Source organism: Pantherophis guttatus, chromosome 18 (assembly GCF_059756535.1).
Source record: "Pantherophis guttatus breed Tessera chromosome 18, ASM5975653v1, whole genome shotgun sequence".
Classification (NCBI taxonomy): Eukaryota; Metazoa; Chordata; class Lepidosauria; order Squamata; family Colubridae; genus Pantherophis; species Pantherophis guttatus.
In genome coordinates, this window is record NC_142080.1 from 10,189,020 (window position 1) to 10,213,205 (window position 24,186).

The window sequence follows — 24,186 nt, forward strand, 5'->3', positions numbered from 1 at the left end:
CTGGGTGCTCTCTGAGCTTGGCTGTTTCCTTGTAAACGTTTCACGACCCAACTAGGGAACATCATCAGTGCTAGAAGGGAGAGGTGTTTGCAGAAGGAAGGAGGGAGAGAGGGAGGAAAGGAAGGGAAGGAAGGAAGGAGTCCTGGGTGCTCTCTTAGCTTGGTGTTTCCTTGTAAACGTTTCATTACCCAGCTAGGTAACATCATCAATGCTAGAAGGGAGAGGTGTTTGCAGAAGGAAGGAAGGAAGGAAGAAGGAGGGAGGGAGGAAGGAAGGAAGGAAGGATTGATTGATTGAGTCCTGGGTGCTCTCTGAGCTTGGCTGTTTCCTTGTAAACGTTTCATTACCCAAACTAGAAAACATCATCAGTGCACTGATTTCATGACTTAGTTGGGTAATGAGATGTCTGCAAGAAAACAACCAAGCTCAGAGAGCACCCAGGACCCCACAGTCTTCCTCCTCCTCCCTCCCTGTACCCTCCACTCTCTTCTAGCACTGATAATGTTCCCTAATTGGATAATCAAACGTCTGCAAGAAAACAGCCAAGCTCAGAGGGTACCTAGGATTCTCCTCCTCCTCCTCCTCCTCCTCTTTTCTACAACACCCCCTTCCTTCCACCACTGATAATGTTATCTAGTTGGGTCATGAAACGTCTGCAAGAAAACCCCTCATTTCAACCCTGAGCTACAAATATTCTCCTTTTACAGCCTTAGGATTCACCTTGACCTACGTGTCCCGTTTTATGCTTCTGTTTGACTTTCCCCTTTTGGACGCATCAGAGTTTACATTGTTATTCATAGACAGGGATGACAGTTGTCGCCTGACACTTTTAGAGGCCTTCTGGATTGGGGGAGTCTGGAGGGCATGTTACGCCGTGTTCGGGGGTGGGGGGGGCAGGCAACCCATAGGCCAGTAATCCACCTTTAAGTCTACTCCACGATTTGCCAGTTTGCCATGCCTGGCTGCTACAGCCAGCAAGAGAAACGTGGCATGTGCTCAGTGGCAGCTGAGCATCTCCCCTTCTCCCCAATTCTGTGGGGATTCCCTCACACACTCTTGATAATGGGTAGTTCCCAAGGACTTTACACAGTTCCTTCAACTTCTTCAAGCCATTTCCTGTCTTCTGTGCCCTCCAATAGCATTCTCAGTTTTGGTTGCGCTCTTATTTTCCAGAGGTCTTAAAAGCTAGAAGTATCTCCCTCCCCCTCCCACCCCACCCCCCAAAAGCAACACGCCATGACGTGAATGTCAAGTCAAGGTTTTGACACTTGCCTTGTAAGGATGACTTTGCAAAAGGTTGCTTTTGATGCCGGTGTTTGAAAGTACCGTGTGGCACAGCCTGGATGGCTTGATCTCCTTGTCACTTTTCCCTGGTTTTGGAAGGCTTGGATGGTGGCCATAGAGCTTGGCAGCTGGTGGCACTGTGAGGTCTTTTAATAGACCGGGGCACATGGCTTGCTGTCTGCAAAGAAGCAAGCCCAGCAAGTCTCTTCACATCCCAGAGAAGAGCTTAGTACAATTCAGCAATGTTCCTTCTTTGGAGAGTTTGAAGGCAACGAGTTTAGATTGTGGCCCCCAAACGTGTTTTTCCAAAAGGCAGCTGGACTGCCTTGGGTTTTTTTCCCTTAAAAAAGGGAAAAAGAAGCTTCTTCAGTACTGGTTGCCTTTCAGTCAGAGCTGAAGAAGCCTCTTGGTTGAGAAGTGAAACGTTTTCGAGGAAAAAAAAACCCCAAGGAAGTCCAGTTGCCTTTTGGAAAAGCATCTTTGGGACGGCCACGACCTGGATGATTGAAAATCTCCATAATCAGATTGGGTTGTGGCCTTTTTCTTGTCAATTGAAGCCACTGCGGGATGAGAAGGCTAATTTTATAGCCCTCCAGCTATGCATTCCAGAAAGGTGGCTGTATTAGAGTCTGACGGTAAAACCCACAACTGCACACTAAGCCATAAATTATGGTACACAAATTGCTATGAGTGAGTTCATTGTAACACGCTAAGCAATAGATAGTCAAAGCGTATTTTATTTTATTTGTATTTCATACTGCTTATCTGCCCATCTTCCTCAATGAGAGTGTCAGACCTGCCCCAGTCAGGACCCTCTGGAAAGAAAAACCCTCGACTCCCATTTGGGTGAAGTGATAGGTTCTTTTACTAAAGGTTGCTGGTTGCAGAAAAATCAGGCTAGAACCAAGATTCTCCCCCCCCCCAAAAGGTTAAAAAATTTTCCCCTCAATCCAGCCCCCCCCCACCCCCATGACCAGTTTGTCTTCAGCCAATGGAGAGCCACATAGGTGTTTTGAGAATCACTTGAGATGCTTGGTGCAACCCAAATTCCACTCTCAGGGAGCGTGGCCTTAAAGACTGGCACAAATTGGTTTTATGACTCCCTCGTCTTCGTCAAACTGTCATCCCCCTTCCCTATTTCACATCCCCATACACATTTGTCCCCCTTGCCCCCTCCCCCCTAGCTTTTGATGGCAGAATGCCGGCAAGGCGCCGAGCGGAAGATGGCAGAACTGACAGTGAGGTTCTGGGCGGTGCAGAGGGGCTCTGGGTGGTATATTATAACTTCATGTTATGTCTGAGTCCAACTGAAGAATTTCCGAGCAGCAGCTTCTTCCTAACCTTGCATGCCTCCTGTGCTTTTCGTAGAGCTGTGGTTGAAGCAGTGCATCGATTGGATCTCATTCTTGGAAACAAGGCAGCTTATCAAGAAGTATTTAAGCCGGAGAACATCAGCCTGAGAAACAAGTAAGAAAGTTGGGCCTTTCTTTATTCCATGTTCTGCATTTCAATCAGATGTATGGTCTTGAAAGGCCAGGATGCAGCAGTCTTACTTGAATGGAATAAGTCTGGGTGAAGTATTGCTGGGAAAAATTAATTCCATGGAAATACAGAATATCATAAAAATGTTGTATTCCTGTGTGGCAAAACTAGCTTGCCATTCATTCATTCATTCATTCATTCATTCATTCATTCATTCATTCCAGAGCATTCTGTCTGGGGCTCATATTCCCAAGGTTCAGCCTCAAAGTAATTCCATTGCACAGAATATTGTTTGGACGCAGCTTCATAGATAAGCAGACTAGTAATCTCGGGTTGAGGTCCTGCTAGGCAAATTGAGTGACCTTGATGGGTGGGGAAGATATCTGCTGACTTTTAACAGAATACAGTTCTTAGTCTTCAAAAATTGCACCTGTACGCAGATCCATGGTGCAGTGGTTAGAAGGCAGGATAGCAGGCTAATTCTGCCAACTGCCAGCAGTTCGATCCTGACTGGCTCAAGGTTGACTCAGTCTTCCTTCCTTCCGAGGTCGGTTAAATGACGACCCAGATTGTTGGGGGCAAGAGGCTGACTCTGTAAAATGCTCAGAGGGGCCTGTAAAGCACTGTGAAGCAGTATGTAAGTCTAAATGGCATTTCTGTTCTGTTCTTATTCTTAATTCTTCTATTGCCATACTGGCACGGTGGTTAGAATATAGTATTGCAGGCTAACCCTGCCAACTGCCATCAGTTCGATCCTGATTGGCTCAAGGTTGACTCAGTCTTCCATCCCCCCTTGGTTGGCCCCAGATTGTTGGGGCCAATATGCTGCCTCTATAAACCGCTTAGAGAGGGATATATACATACATACATACATACATACATACATACATATATACATGTATGGTATGTATGTATGATTAGGAGTTTTTTAAAAAAATGGTTTTGAGACAAATTGTGAGCAGCGTCTCTCTCTTCTCCCTTCCTGCCCCAGACTCCGCGAACTCTGTGTAAAGCTGATGTTCCTACACCCTGTGGACTATGGGAGGAAAGCAGAGGAACTGCTGTGGCGGAAAGTGTACTACGAAGTCATTCAGCTGATCAAAACAAATAAAAAGGTAGGCGATCCATTCTGATAATGTTTGCGTGTGAATCTTATTTGGATGATAACCCACAGCCGAAAGATAGAACAGTAAATAAAAATACCGGAGAAAGGGGAGAAATGTTTCTGGGAGGATAACACTACTACACTTCGCTCAATCTGGGACTTTGAAGCAGAAGAGAGAGTTGCAGGATTATTGCCTGGCTATGTGTTTGGGTTTTTTTTTTTGTGGTCTCTTTCAATTAAGAGATTGTGGAATCACTAATTAATAATCGATCTAACAAAGTGGGGAAGGCATGGATAGACCCAGGGGGCCTGTAAGCTTTCCAGAATGAGAGAAAATGGTTGAATATTGTACGGAAGCATATTGGTTTGAACTAAGCTACAGAACTTGGTTCCCAAAATACAGGTGGTCCTCGGGTTACGGCCACAATTGAGCCCAAAATTTCTGTTGTTAAGCGAGACACTTTGAGTTTGCCCCATGTTACCACCTTCCTTGCCACAGTTGGCAAGTGAATCCCTGCAAGTTGTTAAGTAACACGGTTGTTAAGTGAATCTGGTTCCCCCCGTTGACTTTGCTGCTCCGAAGGTCGTAAAAAGGGGATCACGTGACCCTGGGACACCGCAAACCGTCGTAAAGATGAGCCAGTTGCCCAGTGTCTGAATTTTGATCGCATGGAACCCCCGGGGAATGCTAAAACATCGTAAGCATTGAAAAACGGCGATAAGTCACTGTTTCAATCGTCGAATGGTCACTAAATGAACTGTTGTAAGTCGAGGACCGCCTGTAGTTGTGTCTCCCAGCAGCTGGACTCATCAGCAGGGATTTCAGTTCTGTCCCTGCCTTGAATATAGTCAGGGATAAAATCTGCATTGTAGCCTTCCGAAGCATGAAATGGGCAGGAATGGAATTGTTGATGCTGAATTAATCGGTGGCTTTGACCTTTTTTGGAAAATAATTACAGGTAGCCCGTAACTAAAACAGTTCATTTAGTGACTGTTCGAAGTTACAACAGCAGTGTAAAATCTTCACTTCTGACTTGTTTTTCACAGTTACGACTTTTGTAGCATCCCCATGGTCATGTGATCAGAATTCAGACCCTTGGCCACCGGCTCGTACTTATGACCGTTGCTATGTCCCAAGATCGTGTTGATCCGCTTTGCCAACCTTTTGACAAGCAGAATACAGAATAACAAGAGTTGGGAGGGACCATGTAGGTCATCTAGTCCAGCCCCCCCATCCAAGCAGGAGACCCTACACCCGTGATGGCGAGCCTATGGCACGCGTGCCAGAGGTGGCACGGAGAGCCCCCTATGTGGGCACATGCGGTATCGTCAGCTGCTCTTCTGATTTCCTTTTTTTTTTTTGAAAAGTTTTTCAGTTTTATTTCTTACACACATAATATAAAATGTACATTTTCTCGTACATAATTAATCCTACATATACATGTTTTCCTTAAAAGAGAGCATTAAAATAAGGCATTTTAATTACATTCGGAGTTGCTCTTCTACCCTTTCTTCCCTCATTTTGCAACAAACCTCCTTCTTCTTCTCCTTTCTTTCCCTTCCCTCCCTCCTCTCCTCTCCTCTCCTACTTTCTCCTTCCTCCTCTCCTACCTCGTCCTACTTCCCCTTCCTTTCCCCCACTCCTCTCTTCTTTTCCCCCTTCTCATCTCTCCTACACTTGTCCCTTACCCTTCCTTCCTCTCCTTTTCTCTTCTGATTTCCGATGTGCACAGGCCAGCTGGCCTTCACGGGCGCTGGCGCACTGGAAAACGGCCCGAAAATCAGCCCATTTTTGTAATGTTTTTGGAAACAATTTTGGCCCGAAAAACAGCCAAAAAAGGCCAGAAAACAGGTGTCAGCACTCCAAACTACATTCGTTCCAGTGCTGACATAAGGAGGAGAAAGAGGGGTCAGCTGGCAAGAGGACGCTTGACTTTTCACCTACTTATTTTCTCTGAAGATAATATCCCTTAGGAGATGGGATGGGAGGGGGGACATTCCTGGGAGCTGAAGTAGTAGATATGGGGAGAGTGATTTGGAAGGTGGCCAATGAGACGCAGAGAATTGGGGAACGGAAAGGGAAGGTTTGGGGTCAGGAAGTCAGTGTTGGCTACGATATAATCGGGGACAGATTGTCGTGCTTAATAAATGAAAGATTTCATCAAAGACTATTTGTTTGGAAATGCAATTTATTTGAGACGACACCGAAACCTGACAACAGGCATGTGTGCGCCGGCCAGCTGGTGCACATGCACGCACATTCCGGTTTGGGCACCCGGTGCCAAAAAGGTTCGCCATCACTGCCCTACACCATTTCCGACAGATGGCAGTCCGGTCTCTTCGCGAAAGCAAAGTCAACGGGGAAGCCAGGTTCCCTTAACAGCCGGGTTACTAACTGATCAGCCGCAGTGATTCACTTAACGAAGTGTGTCAAGAAAGGTCGTAAAATGGGGCAAACTCGGTTAACAAAGCGTCTCGCTTCACAACAGAAATTCCGGGCTCCCTTGTGGTCGTAAGTCGAGGACCAGCTGTCACGAGAGAAGCTAGAGACCAACCCTAACTTGCTCTCTTTGTTTTCCCCAATCCGCAGCACATCCATAGTCGGAGCACCCTGGAGTGCGCTTACCGGACTCACCTGATTGCTGGCATCGGGTTTTACCAGCACCTGCTTCTCTACATCCAGTCTCACTATCAGCTGGAGTTGCAGTGCTGCATTGACTGGACCCACGTTACGGACCCCCTGATAGGTCAGTGCTTCCCGAGATTCGGTCCTGCTTGATCCGCCTGGCGTATTTAGATATATGGGCACCCCAGTGTTTCAATCTATGTACCACTCAATGTTTCCTTCTCTTCTCTTCTTGAGAGGGATTGTTTTATTTATTTATTGTGGCCATCATTACACTGGTAGTCCTTGATTTAGAATAGTTTATTTAGGGCCGTCCGAAGTTACAACGGCACCGAAAAAAAGTTAACTTACAATCGTTTTTCACTCTTACGACCGTCGCAGCATTCCCCCCCTCCCCCCCGGGGTCACACGAACAAAATTCAGAGATGCGCAGAAATGGATAGATTAACGTTAGAATTAAAAAAAACAAAGGAGAGACAGAATATTATGACACATGGAACAGATTTTATCAATGGCTGGAGACATAAGGTGGGTGTCGGAACATGAAACAATTAGGTTAAGGAGACCCAGAATGAGAAATTACATAGGTACCAGAATGAATAAGCTGGTCCAAAATAATTGTACAAAACTGCCATGTTTCCCCGAAAATAAGACAGGGTCTTATTTTCTTTTGAACCCCAAAATAAGGGCTTGGCCTTATTATTGGGGGGGTGTTAATATTCTGGGGGTGCAGAAGGCCCAGGCGGCCTGCGCACTCATAGCCAGGAGTCCAGCAGAGAGAGGTTCCCTTTGTGCGCCGCCATCAAGCCCCTCCTCTCCCACGGGGGTGTGTGTGTAGAACGCGAGCACCAAGCTGCGTGAGTGCCTGTCCCCCCCCCCCCCACTTGCGCGTCTTGCAGGCCTCACCATGTCAATGTGGGCGAAGCCAGTGAGCACCAGGTCTCGAGCTCATAGCCATTGCCGCCGGCACCCGGCGCGGAAGCCATGGCCTGGGCCAGCTCTCCCTGCAGGCTTCAGCTCCAGCCGTCACCATAGAGTGGGAAGCACACTCCCAGAGCGTGTTGCTGCCCTGGCTGGGGTCTGGAAGCCGCCGAGGCAGAGTTTGTGGGAGAGAAAGAAAGACTTCTGCTGCTTTCCTTGCATGCCGCCAAAAGCAGAAGCACCAGAAGTCTCTCTTTCTCTCCCCCAAACTCTGCCTCGGCGGCTTCCAAACCATAGTACAGGCTTATGTGGACGCGGAACCTGGGCACAGGGGAGAGAGCAGGTGGGCCGCTACCATGGCGCAGGAGCAGGTGCTTGAGGTCTACGGTTGGTGCTGTGGGCGGGGAAAGGGGCAGGGGGCGCAGGAGTTTGCAGGGATGTGGCTGCCTTGGGAGGGTTGGGGGGGGTGAGCGACCTGCGTGTGTGTGTGGGGGGGCTTATTTTCGGGGGAAGGGTGTATATTTAGGCCCACCCCCAAAATAAACCTTGGCCTTATTTTCAGGACATGTCTTATTTTCGGGGAAACACGGTAGCACTGTGAAAGTAGTATTTATGTTATTTGTCTTTCACTTGGGTTCTTATGGCAGATGAATCGCCAGGATGGTCACACTGTGTTCAATGTTTGGGTGGTTTAGGGGTGGGGAATTTGTGGTGGGTGGGAGTGTGTTTGGGGATTGTTATGTGTGTTGGACCTGGTCTTTGGGTGTTAAGTGAATTTCGTCGTATGGGTATATTGTGTACACACATACAATGGCAATCAAGTTATGAGGATATATGTAAATAATAAAAAAAAAATTAAAAAAAAAATTCGGAGGCTTGGCAACTGACTCGTATTTATGACAGTGGCAGCGTCCCAGGGTCACACGTTTCCCTTTTGCAACCTTCTGACAAGCAGTCAGTGGGAGAGCCAGATTCACTTAACAACCGTGGGACTAATTTAACAGCTGCGGTGGTTCACTTAAGAGCTCTGGCAAGAAAGGTTCATAAAATTAATTGAGCTCACTTAGCAAATCAAAATTTTGGGCTCAGTTGTGGTCATAAGTCAGAGTGCAGATACTTTTTCTTTTATTCCCTTGAGTAAAGGAAATCCTAATAGAATAGAATAGAATAGAATAGAATATAGAATAGAATAGAATAGAATAGAATAGAATAGAATAGAATAGAATAGAATAGAAAATATGGGATGGGATGGGATGGGATGGGATGGGATGGGATGGGATGGAATAGAAGAGAAGAGAAGAGAAGAGAAGAGAAGAGAAGAGAAGAGAAGAGAAGAGAAAATATGGAATAGAAGAGAATAGAAGAGAATAGAAAATATGGAATAGAATAGAATAGAATAGAATAGAATAGAATAGAATAGAATAGAATAGAATAGAATAGAAAATATGGAATGGAGAATAGAATAGAATAGAAAATATGGAATAGAAGAGAATAGAAAATATGGAATAGAGAATAGAATAGAATGGAATGGAATATAGAATAGAATAGAATAGAATAGAAAATATGGAATAGAATAGAATAGAATAGAAAATATGGAATAGAATAGAATAGAATAGAATAGAATAGAATAGAATTTTATTGGCCAAGTGTGATTGGACACACAAGGAATTCATCTTGGTGCATGTGCTTTTAAAACATTTTGCAGCATATTGGAAGCTCTTGAACAGTGACTAGGCCTCTGTACTGAGCCTCGCTGGAATATTACTTCCAGTTCTAGTTGCCACGATACCAAAAAAAAAAAAAAAAAAAGATGCTGAAACCCTGGAAAGAATGCAGAAAAGAGCAACACAGATGGTAAAAGGTCTGGAGGCTGAATCGTACGATGAACACTTGAGGGGGCTAGGGATGGCTCACTTATCGAAGAGAAGAAGTCGGGGTGACACGATAGCAGTCTTCCAGTACAGTGCCACAGTTAGTTAGTTAGCTTTATTGATTAGCCTATAGGCCAGGGATGGCTAACCTTTTTGCCGTCGCGTGCCAAAAGTAGGGGGAGTGCGGGGGGGGGAGGTTGCACGTGCCCGTGGCCACACCCATAATTCAATGCGCCCCGCATGCGCGCGCAACCCCCCCCCCCGCTTTTGGCACATTGGGCCCAGTACGCCCATTTTTCACCCTCCCGAGGCTCCAGAGGCTTTCTTGGCGTCTGGGGAGGGCGAAAACAGCCTCCCCCTCCCCTCCCCGGAGGCCGGAAACAGCCCATTTCCCGACTTCCGGTGGGCCTGGAGGGCCCGAAAATGGAGCTGAGCTAGGGCAATGCTCGCATGCCCACAGATATGGCTGTGCCATAGGTTCGCCATCATGGCTATAGGCCATATCAAAGCACAAAGTGCAAACACATATCACCATCAAACTCTCTTGCAAACAATTTAAAATAAAAGTAGGGTAAAATACAATAGTTATAGGATTAGCTACAATATAATTAGATACAGAAATATATAAAATAGAGTAAAATGACATAAAGTTATATTTCGGTATCATCCTTACAAGCTACCCCAATCAGTCCCACGTATGCAGATCTCAACCGAACCATTTTGTTTTAAGTCCTGTGCTGTGTTAAATGTTATTTTCAGGTTCTGGCCGCACATAAAGTAAGTTGTTTTGATTTGGGGGTCCCAATGGGTCCTTCGTTTGGTATATGGACCAAGATACCTGTCTGTCACCCCCTTATACAAGCACCAATCAAATAGGATGTGAGCCAGGTCCTCTACCTCTGCCGCTCCGCAGATGCAGAGACGCTCACTGCAGGGTATAAAATCTCCCATATCTGACCATTGTGTCAAGCTGTTCGAATCTCGCTCACGTAAATATCTCCCTAAGATGTTTTGGCAGTTGTAACTTCAAATAGCTGTCTACTTGAAAAATACGTTTGTATTTGCTCAGCCATTTCAAGTGACTCACCTTACTAAGGATAGCTATGTCATTTTGTGCTTCTATATCCTTAATTCTTTGGGCAGCTCTATTTACTAAGTCTGCACTACTATTAATCTTCTCATCGTTCCCACCACCCATCTCCTCCCACTTATGACTGCATGACTGTAATTAGTTGCTTGTATCCTTACGATTGATATTGTTTCCTGATTGCTTATTTGTTCCTTATGACTATCATTAAGTGTTGTACCTTATGATTCTTGATGAACGTATCTTTTCTTTTATGTACACTGAGAGCAGGGTGATTTGATTTAAATCGAGTTGATTTAAATCATGATTTAAATCATGATTTAAATCACTAGTAAAAAGGCTTGATTTAAATCAACTCGATTTAAATCATAATTTTTAAAGAGCAACTGTCACCTCTGCTACTCCTTTGACCCACTGTTGACTCACCGATAGTCCCAGTGTTGCAGAATATACAGCCTCCTGCTACATAACTGAGCTCCATTTCATGCTGAATAAACTAAATTATTTATGTATCTTAAATAGAAAACTATCTTATGATAGATTTGTACCCCAAAAGTTTTTTATTAAAATAAATTTGATAAAAATAAAAAAAAACCGATTTAAATAAAAAAAAATCTGATTTTTTTGATTTTTTTAAAAAAATCATTGATTTTTATCCACTCTGACTGAGAGCCTATGCACCAAGACAATTTCCTTGTGTGTCCAATCACACTTGGCCAATTAAAAATTCTATTCTATTCTATTCTATTTTGAGTTCTGTCTCCTGTTACCCAAGAGATAGGAAGGCCACAGCTTCTTACAAAATTTGTTAGTTTGGTGATCCAGGAGATATGTGATTGTAATTTTATTTGCTCTAGTAAACATAACTTGGGGAGTCTATCAGTCTCCATTTCTTTGACTTTGCACCAGTAGTTATATGCTCTAATTTTGGATAGTGCATGAATTGTATGAATTCCCAATTCAGCTCTTAACTGCTGCAGCAGATGTTCTTGGATCTACACCCAAAATACGTCTCAGATGCTGGGACTGTGTTTGTTCTGGGACTGTGGTTGAATATAGACCCTAAACCTCTGCTCCATACAAGAGCATAGGGATAACCTTAGCTTTGTATACTTTAATTAATGGGGCTGAGGGATTACAATGCCACAGAGAAGAGGAGGTCATTTTATTCTCCAAAGCACCTGAACGCAGAACAAAAAGCAATAGGGGGAAGCTAGTCAGAGAGAAAGAGCTAACCTGGGACTAAGGAGCAATTTCCTAGCAGTGAGAACTGCTTGGCCTCCAGAAGTTGTGGGCTCCCATCACTGAAGGCTTTCAAGAAAAGATTGGACAGCCATTTCTCCGGGATGTGTTGTTATTAGTTGTGAAGTTGCATCCAACCCATCGCGACCCCATGGACAACGTTCCTGCAGGCCTTCCTGTCCTCTACCATCCTCTGGAGTCCATTTACGCTCACTCACCTCCTGCTTCAGTGACTCCATCTGGCCACCTCGTTCTCTGCTGTCCCCTTCGTCTTCTTTTGCCCTCCATCGTTCCCAGCATTCGGCTCTTCTCCAGGGAGTCCTTCCTTCTCATTAGGTGGCCAAAGGATTTGAGTTCCCTCTTCAGGATCTGGCTTTCTAAAGAGCAGCCAGGGTTGATCTCCTCTAGGACCGGCCGGTTGGATGGCCTTGCAGTCCAAAGGACAGTTGATACAGCAAAAATAAATACATGTAAATTGTGAAATATACAGAAATCATTTTCAAGATGTGGTTTGTGGGGACACTAGGTTTTCTGTAGTGTAGATGTCTTTTTTTGGAAGATGGCTACTATTTCAGATCATTTTGATGTCAGTATTAGAATGCCATAGAATTTGATCTGTTTATTTAATTTTTTAAACAGTTTTTAAAATTAACTTTAACACGGGGGTTCTGCAGACATGGTCTTTCTTGGGGTTTAATGCATATTATCTTGCTCTTGATTTAAAAAAATGCAGTTTGGTTTTGGATTGTAGACCTCTGTTGGGCCACAAGAAAAAATTAATTGACAGTTTAGAAGTCCTCCTAAATCAAATAATTGGGAACTGGTAACCTAAAGAATAATTTTGCATGACATTTGCACAATTATTTAAAGTACCTCACGGTAGCTTCTAATGTAATTGGATAGTTGTTAAGTGCAGCTTTAAAAAGGGGATTTTATTGTACGTTTCTTAACCTCAACTTTATTGTAATTGCCTGAGATTCCTCAACAGTTTTAAGCGAGATAGAACTTTCCAGATTAACAATTGCCTTGGAAAAGAGAATAATCACAGCTTGGTTTGTGATTAGGTAACTGCTAATCACATTTGCGCATTTTCAGCCCTTGGCTGGTGGGAATCTGTCAGGCTGTCGCCCATCGTAACTTGCTAGATGACAAGTGTCCTTGGCAACCGTTGCTGTGAGCATCTCCCTAGCATTACTGTAGAATTGATGGAGTGCGTTTTAACAATTTTCAGGCCCACGCTCAACTTCTTTGCCTTTTGCCGTCCTGGTTACACTTTAAAAATCTCACCCAAATCTGTAAAAGCCTTTGACCGCACAGAGAATGAGTTACAAACTCCCCAAAATGTGACAACGAAACTCAAAATAGCCCATTTTAAGAAAACCAAGCTGCTTTTTTTCCAGATGGGTTCCCCATCAGGCTGCAATCCACAAAATTAAAAATGAGAATACATTCTTACAATCAGAACAAATGAATGTTGTTGATTTTGCAGCATGTTCACAGCCCTGGCAGTTAAATTTATGACAGTTCTCTTAGATCATAAATTATCTCATGCAAACTATGAATTTTATTCTATGGCTGTTCACTGCCCTGAGTCCTTCGGGAGTAGGGCGGTATACAAATTCAAACAAATAAATAAAATAAATAAAAGTGTACATTTACACAACTGGTTAAACCAAAACCAAGCCACAGTTTTATGGTTGAGTCCTGTGGGGGAGCCATTCCTGTGTGAGTCCTGCTCTGTTCCCTTGTGGCATTAAGGCTTCCTTTGGTTTTGCCCCTTTTTTAGCTTTTCAGGGCTTAAGATGCTCCCTGGCCATTTTTAAATCGTACATTTTGAGGGACATATATAGGAGGTCTGACAGTGAGTGGCTTCGCTAACCTTGCTTGCATCCTGCCGTAAACAGAGGAAGGGTGCTCAAAACAATTTTAGGAACATATGGAGGAGGCTGTAAGGGGTGGGGCACTGACAGGACCCAGAAGTGTTAAACCGGATTGATCCCAGCCGCCCAAAGATGCCTGGCCTGGGAAAGAATGTGAAGCTGTTTCAAGATGCAGCAGTTTCCAAAGCATCGAAACCATCACACTGGATTGCTAATGGACACTTGACGATGTGGTCAAAGGGGAGAGGACCATGGAAGGGGAAAATTTGTGCGTGGGAAAACTCAGTTCCAGCCTCATTTTTATCCTTAGTAATCCTTAGTAAAAGAACCTATAGTTCCAATCAAATGGAGTCGAGGGTCTTTCCTTCCTAGGGACCTAGCTGGGGCAGGTCTGACAGTGAGCCATAATAAGCAAAGGTTCTTTGTGAAGGTAGACGGGTAATTGTCGGCTGTCTTGATTTTCCAGCATCCTGCTCAGTCTAACGCTATGCCACCCTGTTGATTATTTCTTCCACAGGTTGCAAGAAGCCAGTCTCTGCATCAGAGAAGGAGATGGACTGGGCTCAGATAGCCTGCCACCGATGTCTGGTCTACCTGGGGGATTTAGGTGAGAGATCATTTTCCTAGGTTAATCCAAGTTCTGTGACTTGGATTTATTTGAAATCAGGTGGGGAAAAAAGCCCAGCCTTAAGGAGCAGACCATATTGGTTGTTATAACTAAAATTTGTGATAAGCCCTTCTGGACTTTGATTTTACTTTTCCGCTGCTTTTTTTTTTTTTTTTAATTTTAACATAAAACATAAATCCATCATCCATTACAATTGCAAACAGTGTGTCGGTCGGTTACAAGTCTTTTGTGCTTCCTCCCCATATTCATAATTAACTAATTATCTGGTTTAACTATGGCTTTATCATTTCATAAAAATTATTTTCAAATATTATAACATTCATTTTATATTTCATATTTCATTTCCATGTTTTATTATCTAGCCGTTGATAAATCCCATATCTTATAATATTGTTTATCTTCTTGTTCTCTAATTTCAAATGTCAATTTACTCGTTTCAGCACATTCCATGATTTTCTTAATAACTTCATCTTGTGTTGGTATTTTCTCATTTTTCCAATTTTTAGCAAACACAATTCTAGCTGCTGTTAATACATAGACACATAGACTTTATACCAGAGATTTTTTAATTAGGGATTGTGCCAGAAGTATACAATAGAGAATTGAAATACTTTTCCACTGCTTTTTGAGGATTAGGAATCTCCTACTGTCTGAAGCATTTCCAGATACTCAGCTACGTAAAAAGGATTAGTATATTTCAGTTGGGTATCAGTTCTCTTGTGCTAGTTAATGACTGCAATAAAGTAATTGATTTACTTTCAGTCAGGTGGTATAAAGCTTCCCTGTTTCATTCTTGCACACAAACCGAGTCAAGTATCATCTGTTGTGTATCCTCTTCATTGTGTTTCTTAAGGCTTCTGTGTGTCTTTTGTTCCTTATCAGCTCGCTATCAGAACGAATTGGCAGGTGTAGACACAGAATTGCTGGCTGAAAGGTTTTACTACCAAGCTCTTTCTGTCGCCCCACAGATTGGTGAGTATTTAGTAATCCGACACGCACACGTCCAGATAATGCACAATCCAACATGCACACGTGTATTTGGTAACCAAGCACAAATATGAGTCAGTAACGAGTAATGAGTCAGTAAGTAATTTTTTGAATTGCATCATCAACAACAAAAAATTGTGGTCGTATATCGAGGACTACCTGTATTTATGGCGCTTGTAGCATTCTGGTCACATCGTCGCCATTTCCAACCTCGTTGGAAATGGACCTAGGTTGTGTTGTAATGGAACGTGTTTGCTTTGTTTTCTGTCTTTGGGGAACAGGGATGCCTTTTAACCAACTTGGGACCCTAGCTGGGAGTAAATACTACAATGTGGAAGCTACCTATTGCTACCTGCGCTGGTAAGTGTGTCTCCTACGGAAAAGAAACAATTTATAAAAGGCAACTGTCCTTATTTTACTAGTCTAAAGAAAAGAAGAATTAGGGGGGACAGGATAGCAGTATTCCAGTATTTGAGGGGCTGCCACAAAGAGGAGGGGGGGGGTCAAATTATTCTCCAAAACACCAGAGGGCAGGATGAGAAACGATGGAAACTGATCAAGGAGAGAAGCAACCTGGAATTAAGGAGAAACTTCCTAACAGAGAGAACAATTAAGCAGGGGAACAGCTTGCCACCAGAAATTGTGCACACTCCATCACTGGAGGCTTTTAAGAAGAAATTGGACAGATTTGTCTGAAATGGTATAGGTTCTCCTGCTTGAGCAGGTGGCTGGACTAGAAGTCCTCCAAGATCCCTTCCAGCTCTATTCTATTCATACTCAAACCTCTGTCCAGTAGGCCAGGGGTCTCCAACCTTGGCAACTTTTAAGACTTGTGGACTTCAACTCCCAGAATTCCTCAGCCACCAAATTTAAGACCACAAGTCTTAAATTTGCCAAAGTTGGAGACCCCTGCAGTAGACTTCGCCAGCTGGACGTGAAGGGCTACTGTGCTGTGTTTTTTCTCCCATCTCCTGTCCCGCCAATAAAGCAATCCTGGCTTATAGTTAGACAACGGGAGGATGTCCACTCACTTCCCATCTCCATATTGTCAAGACAGACAAGATTATTCTTCCTTTTCCGCTTGGGCAGAGGGCTGGGCCAGAAGCCCTCCATTCTCTGTTGCTCTGCTATTCTGTTATTCCTTTTTAGGAAATTAACTTTATGAAGGGGGATGTTTGAGGTCAGATTGGGTGGAACTGATGGGATGACTGGCAGAGGATGTCTCTTCTGAACCTGAGCTTCTCCATTGTTTATTGGTGTTTCTCAAATGTAAGATATCTGGACTTCAATTCCCAGAATTCGCCCGCCAGCATAGGGGAATTCTGGGAGTTGAAGTCCAGACATCTTAAAAGTCGCCAAGATTGACAAAGCCTTGATTTAGATGAAAAGCAAAATAGGGGAGAAATAGAGCTTGACGCATAGAAACTCTGCATAGTAGCCGTTGCCCTTTTTTGGAGGAAGTGTTTTATTCCCAGGTGGCAGGTAGAGTTAAGATTTGCATAACCCCTAGCAAAAGTTGACACCTATGACCTAGTCCAGCATTCTTGCAGTGGCTTCCATGGCCTGGAACATGGTTTCTCTGAAGAATGTAGGCTTGGTTGTTCTCAGATTCCCCTAAAGTGGTATACACTGAGCATGAACTAGCTTAGATGTTTCGTGAGCAGACAGGCAGTCTTTGTGGAAGGGAGAGAAACTAAAGTCACCAAAGTAAAACTTCTGAGAGGGGAAAGGAGGGAGTGAGGAAGGAAGGAAGGAAGGAAGGAAGGAAGGAAGGAAGGAAGGAAGGAAGGAAGGACTGAAGTACTGTGTTTTCCCGAAAATTAAGACCCTGTCTTATATTTTTTGAACCCCAAAATAAGTGCTTGGCCTTATTTTCAGGGAGGTCTTATTATTTTGGGGCACGTGGAGCAAGACGGGGCTCCTCTTGCCATCTTACCTGATTTCCAGCTCTGTCTCCCTAACCCTAACCAGAGGAAATGGCGGGGACCAGCTGCGCATACGTTTAAATATTTTCAGGGAGGGCTTATTTTCGGGGAAACACGGTAGAGAAAGGAAAGGTAGGGAGAGAGGAAAGGAAGGAGGAGGAAGGAAGAGAGGAAAGGGGGGAAAGAAGGAAGAGATAGGTTTGAAGAAGGAAGGGAAGGAAGGAAGGGAGAAGGAAGGGAAGGGAGGGAGGAAGGAAAGGAAGGGGAAGCAAGAAAAGAAAGGAGGGAAAGAAGGAAGAGATAGGTTTGAAGAAGGAAGAGAGGGAGGAAAGGAAGGGAGGAAGGGAGAAGAAAGGGAAGGAGTGAGGAAGGGAGAGAGGGAGGAAGGAAGAAGGAAAAAGGACAGGAAGGAAGGAAAGAGGGAGAGAGGGAGAAAGATCTCTTCCGTGAATAAATTGATTGCAGCAGCTATTTATTCTGACCTTTAATTCTGTTTGTAAACGTCTTGCCAGGCACAAAATGTTTAAAAGAGAATTAAGGGAGTCCGATTGAGAAAATAATTTTTCTGCTCCCTGGGCTCCCTTCCCCTGTTTAGCATCCAGTCGGAAGTGTCCTTTGAAGGCGCTTACGGGAATCTCAAGCGCCTCTACGACAAGGCAGCCAAAATGTATCACCAGCTGAAGAAATGCGAGACCCGGAAGCTGTCCTCAAGCAAAAAAAGGTGAGAAGGCAGCCCCCACCCCACCCCCTGGAGGCCTTCAAGAATGAGTCAAAGGCGGATGCAAACTGGAATGGCCAGTCAGTAATTGGATCAGGGGTGAAATGCTATCGGTTCGGGCTGGTTTGCCCGAACTGGTAGTAAAAAACGTAAAAAAAAAAAAAAAAGTTCCGACGATCAGTTGAGCAACGCGAGATCGTCAGAACTTTTTTCTTATTTTTATAGCATTTTTTTTTATTACCGATTCTGGCAAATAGGTAGTTAAAAAAAATGCTTTAAAAAAGTAAAAAAAAAAAAAGCTTCCAACGATCACAGCTGTGCCGCGTGACCCCCGGAGCCTTATTTTTTATTTTATTTTTTTTTACTTTTTTAAAGCATTTTTTACTAACTATTCACCCGAGCCGGTAGTAAAAAAATTGCTTTTAAAAGGTTAAAAAAAATGTTCCCATGATCGCGCAGCACAGCTATGATCGTCGAAGCCTTTTTTTTTTTTTAACCTTTTAAAAGCATTTTTTTACTACTGGCTCAGGCGAATAGGTAGTAAAAAAATGCTTTAAAAAAGTAAAATGAAATAAAATAAAAAATAGCTGAAAAGAAAAGTGATATTTTTCTTTTTTGTGTTATTTTTTGTTGTATGTATATGTTTGATTTTTAATGTGTTTTTAGTGTGTTTAATGTGTTTAGTGTGTTTAGCATTTTTTACTACCTATTCACCTGAACCGGTAGGGAAAAAATGCTTTAAAAAGGTTTTTAAAAAGGTTCCCACGCGCGCCACAGCTGATCTCACACACACACACATGCGCTGTTCTACTTACCTTCCCAAACCTCTTTTTTTTTGCGCATGCAACCGGTAATAAACCGGTTCAGATTTCACCACTGAATTGGATGGACAGCTTTTGCTGTAGTTGGGCACTGAAGACGGTTTATCCAGCCCAAACCTATTTAAATCTCCAAGAGCCTTGGTAGTACAGTGGTCTAAAGCACCCTGTTATTAAGACCAGCTGCCTGCAATTACTGCAGGTTCGAATCTCGCCAGGCTCAAGGTTGACTCAGCCTTCCATCCTTTCTAAGGTAGGTAAATTGAGGACCCAGTTTGTGGGGGCAATAAGCTGACTTTGTATAAATATACAAAAGGATGAAGGCTATTGCTGAGCACATTGTAAGCCGCCCTGAGTCTCTGGAGAAGGGCGGCATATAAATCAAAAAATTTTAAAAAAAACATTGCCATTTTCTGACTCTTTCATGGCTTGAAGACATCACTGGAGGATGCAGCACTGATTATCCCATTCTTTTTTTCTAGTGATTATCAAGGCTTGACAACTTCAAGATGGGTGGACTTCAATTCCCAGAATTCCCCAGCCAGCCATGCCGGCTGGGGAATTCTGGGAGTTGAAGTCCACTTATCTTAAAAGTTCCCGAGGATGGAAAAACCTTGAGAAAAAAAGACAAATTTGAAAAACACTGCTTTAGAACTTAAAAGTAAAACCAATCCAATTTACCCACTTGGTTTGTTGTTGTTGTTGTTTTTTAATCGTTTTTTTTAATTGGATTTTTTTTATTTAAATGGGATTTTTTTTAAAAAAAGTTTTTCTTGATAAAAAATATACAAACAAACATAAATACATTAAGACAACATACAAAACAAACAAACATCGATTCAGTCTTATGGCTGACTCTTAAAGCTATCACATCGGTGGGTTATTTTTCTATTTTTCTTATCTTTCTCTGTTCATATCTATATCTATATTTACGTATTTACATATTTGTATATAGAACATTATAGTCTGCTCTTTATTTAATTCTATACATTTCCTGTTAGATAATCAGAGTTATTTTTATGTTACTATAAAATAAAAGTTCCATAAAAATAGGAAATCAGATTTTAATTTTTTTTTTAATCAAATTTATTTTAACCAAATGCTTTTGGAGTAAAAAAAAATCTATCTAAAGATAGTTTTCTATTTAAGATACATTAATAATTGAATTTATTCAGCATGAAATGGAGCTTAGTTATGTAGCATGAGCAGTGGTGAGATTCAGCCGGTTCGCACCACTTTGGGAGAACCGGTTGTTAACTTTCTGAGCAGTTCGTCAAACTGGTTCTTGGAAGAAATCATTAGGGCAGAGAACCAGTTGTTAAATTATTTGAATCCCACCACTGAGCATGCGGCTGTATATTCTACAATATTGGGACTGTTGGTGAGTCAACAGCGGGTCAGAGGGACAGAAATGATAGTTGTTCTGTAAAAATTATGATTTAAATCGAGTTGATTTAAATCGAGCCTTTTTACTAGTGATTTAAATCGACTTAATTTAAATCAAATCCACCCTGCTCAATGATATTGGGAAGTGAGGTGAAGCTCCTTTTAACCAACTTAAATTGTTTCTGTTTTATATCCTTGGTCCTGCTAGTGCTAGACCATAATTTATAACAAGGAAGCCCTGGGGCAGTAATCTTAGATTAGACTTGCCTTGGGCAGCCAAAGTTTTGCTCTAAGAATAATAGCTTGTTCGGCAAGTCAGTGATACTTGCAAAGATGTACCGTTAGTCCTCACAGTTCATTTAGTGACCGTTCAAAGTTACAACAGTGACTTAGGACCATTTTTCACATTTAACGACCGTGGCAGCATTCCCATAGTCACAGGATCAAAATTCAGACAACTTGGCAACTGGTTCATATTTATGACAATTGCAGTGTCCCCTTTGATGACCTTCTGACGAGCAAAGTCAGTGGGGAAGCCAGATTCACTTAATAACCCTGCTATTAATTGAACAACTGCAGGGATTCACTTAACAACGGTGTCCAGAAAGGTCGTAAAACGGGGCAAACCTCGCCAAGATTTCCCTCCAGTCATTTTTTTTTTCTTGGCAAAAGCAAATGAGTGAAAAATTCACAAAGTTTGTCTGACATAGAATAGAATAGAATAGAATAGAATAGAATAGAATAGAATAGAATAGAATAGAATAGAATAGAATAGAATAGAATAGAATAGAATAGAATGAGAGAGAACGGAACGGAATGGAATGGAATGGAATAGAATGGAATAGAATGAGAGAGAATGGAATGGGATGGAATGGAATGGAATAGAATGGAATAGAATGAGAGAGAACGGAATAGAATAGAATAGAATAGAATAGAATAGAATAGAATAGAATAGAATGAGAGAGAATGGAATGGAATAGAATAGAATAGAATAGAATAGAATAGAATAGAATAGAATAGAATAGAATAGAATAGAATAGAATAGAATAGAGTGAGAGAGAACGGAATGAAATAGAATAGAATAGAATAGAATAGAATAGAATAGAATAGAATAGAATAGAATAAAATGAGAGAGAACGGAATGGAATAGAATAGAATAGAATAGAATAGAATAGAGTGAGAGAGAACGGAATGAAATAGAATAGAATAGAATAGAATAGAATAGAATAGAATAGAATAAAATGAGAGGGAATGGAATGGAATGGAATAGAATAGAATAGAATAGAATAGAATAGAATAGAATAGAATGAGAGAGAACGGAATGGAATGGAATGGAATAGAATAGAATAGAATAGAATAGAATAGAATAGAATAGAATAGAATAGAATAGAATAGAATAGAATAGAATAGAATAGAATAGAATTCTTTATTGGCCAAGTGTGATTGGACACACAAGGAATTTGTCTTGGTGCATACGCTCTCAATGTACATAAAAGAAAAGGTACATTTGTCAAGAATAATAAGGTACAATACTTAATGATAGTCATAAGGAAACGGTCAATATAAATCTTAAGGATACCAGCAACAAGGTTACAGTCACAAGTAGGAGGAGATGGGTGATAGGAACGATGAGAAGATTAATAGTAGTGCAGACTTAGTGAATAGTTGGACAGTGTTGAGGGAATTATTTGTTTAGTAGAGTGATGGCGTTCGGGGAAAAAACTGTCCTTGTGTCTAGTTGTTCTGGTGTGCAGTGCTCTATAGCGTCGTTTTGAGGGTAGGAGTTGAAACAGTTTATGTCCAGGATGTGAGGGATCTGTAAATATTTTCACAGCCCTCTTTTTCACTCATGCAGTATACAGGTCCTCAATGGAAGGCAGGTTGGTAGTAATTGTTTCAATTTTGACTTGTATCAAAACCTACTAACTGCTCCCCCCTTTTTTTCCCTTCCCCACCCTCTCCAATTCGGCAGGTGCAAAGACATTAAAAGGTTACTGGTGAGCTTCATGTATTTACAGAGCCTCTTTCAGCCAAAGAGTAGGTAAGTCTCAAATGTGAAAACTCCTGATGCCGTAAATGCACCTATTTAAGAAAAGTTTCAACGGTGCCCTTCCTTGGTGGGAACACTAGGGCTGGTCTACTCTGCAGCAGACTTCTGTGCCCCTGCATGGCGTAACAGCTGCCACCCTAATAGCAGTAGCCCTTAGACTTATATACCGCTTCACGGTGCTTTACAGCCCTCTCTGTAGGAAAGGAAGGAAGGAAACAGGAAGGATGGATGGATGGAAGGAAGGAAGTAAAATAACAATAGCACATATATACTGCTTCATGGTGCTTTACAGCCCTCTCTGTAGGAAAGGAAGGAAACAGGAAGGATGGATGGATGGAAGGAAGGAAGGAAATGAAAAGGAAAGAAGGAAACAGGATGGATGGAAGGAAGGAAGATGTTCTGTCCCCGTCGCACGCACACACACAAACAGCCAGCCAGGAATTAATGAATCAAACAGTCAGGAATTCGTTTAAGATAACAGTCTTGGCAGCAAAGAGATTTGAGAGTCTGCCTGCCAAGAGATTTTACTCACTAAGGGAGGTTTTTTTCCCCTCAGTCGGATATACCAAATTAATTCCTCAAAGCAAAGAATTGTCAAAGTCCAGTCCGAAGAAATCCAAAAAGAGATTCCAACAGGGTTCTAGAAACACGATATGACTTCCGAGTTTTTCAATTTGTCCGTCACAAGGCCTGAATAGCCAACACACCCCCTTTTATCTCTTGTGGGGTGTGGTCCACTGACTCAGCTCAATCTCTGGCCCGCCCACGCCTCTTTCTCTGCTGCGCGCTCTTATCCTTCCGACACTGTCTGGGATCCAGCCAAAACTCATCCCCCTCGCTCTCTATCTGCGGCTGCTCGGAAGTGCCTTGCTCCTGGCATATCTCTTCTTGGCCTTCGGAGGAAACCTGAGGCATTGCCAGAGAGGAGGGTCCTGGAGAGGGAGGCCTTGCCAAATCCTCTCCTTCACCTTCTGAGTCCTCTCCCTCTGTTAGGACAGGCTCGGGGGTCGGAGTCACAACAGAAGGAAAAAAAATAACAATAGCACTTATATAACGCTTCACGGGGCTTCACAGCCCTCTCTAAGCGGTTTACAGTCAGCCTCTTGCCTCCCAACAATCTGGGTCCTCATTTTACCCACCTCGGAAGGACGGAAGGCTGAGTCAACCTCGAGCCTGCTGAGATCTGAACTACCGAATTGCAGGCAGCCGGCAATCAGCAGAAGGAGCCTGCAGTACCGCAGTCTAACCACTGCGCCACCGCGGCTCAATAAATTAGATGCCATGGCTATTAATGATACCTTGTGTCAGACCTGCCCCAGTCTGATCCCTTCGGGAAGAGAAACTCTCGACTCCCATTTGGTTGAAGTGAAAAATACTTGTACTGACCAGCCCAACAAATCCGCGATGTTTTGGGAAACACTGAGGTGTTTAGCCTGGTTGCAGTTGCAGGCTGTAGTTGTGTGTGTCTGAGGGCTCTTTGTTCAGATGCTGTGGGCCCCGTTTCAAGATTGTCTCTCCTGACAGATTCTGGACATTGGCTTATTGTGGCTTTGCCATGAGGGCCCTGTTCAGCATCTCACACCTTCCTCTCCCGAGCTGAGTCTCTTACACAATTTGTGACAAAGCTTTGGACTTCCGCGCTTTGAGCCTCTGCCTTTTCTCTCCCCTCAGTTCTGCCGACTCGGAGCTGACCTCCCTCTGCCAGTCAGTCCTGGAGGAATTGAACCTCTGCCTTTTCTACCTGCCCTCTTCACCCCACCCGAGCTCCACCACGGAGGAGGAGGAGGAGTGGGAGAACGGCTGCTCCTTCCTGCCGGACCTGCTCATCTTCCGCATGATCGTCATTTGCCTGATGAGCGTCCACAGCCTCAAGAGGGCAGGTAAGTGGCACACCTGGCAGGTTCAGAGCTAGGAGCCTCCGGGTTCCAGATCACTAACCTCTGCGTTGCTACCGTGTTTTCCGAAAACAAGACCCTGCCTTATTTTATTTTATTTTATTTTGCCAGCAAAAAAGTCTTATTTTGGGGGGGATGTCATTCACGGACCCACCTCACTTGCGCACGTCTTCCCCGGCCTCCTTTTCGTTGTCAGAGGCCTTCAGGAATTTCTCCTTTTGCATCCGGCATGGCTTTCCTGAAGGCCCCTGCAGCCGATAACAGCTCCGGATTGATCCTTA

The 24,186-nt window shown here is 43.1% G+C and overlaps 1 protein-coding gene across 1 annotated transcript in view; it reads left to right on the forward strand.

The window, feature by feature from the left end:
• Positions 1–24,186, forward strand: part of SMG5 (SMG5 nonsense mediated mRNA decay factor) — a 48,366-nt gene that overhangs the window by 1,278 nt on the left and 22,902 nt on the right. Inside the window, exons 2-10 of the mRNA XM_087881255.1 lie at positions 2,653–2,751; positions 3,758–3,881; positions 6,462–6,618; positions 14,016–14,105; positions 15,009–15,098; positions 15,395–15,473; positions 17,634–17,759; positions 21,933–22,001; positions 23,682–23,890. Coding sequence (XP_087737381.1) covers positions 2,653–2,751; positions 3,758–3,881; positions 6,462–6,618; positions 14,016–14,105; positions 15,009–15,098; positions 15,395–15,473; positions 17,634–17,759; positions 21,933–22,001; positions 23,682–23,890 — 1,043 coding nt within the window. The remainder of the gene's footprint in view (positions 1–2,652; positions 2,752–3,757; positions 3,882–6,461; positions 6,619–14,015; positions 14,106–15,008; positions 15,099–15,394; positions 15,474–17,633; positions 17,760–21,932; positions 22,002–23,681; positions 23,891–24,186) is intronic.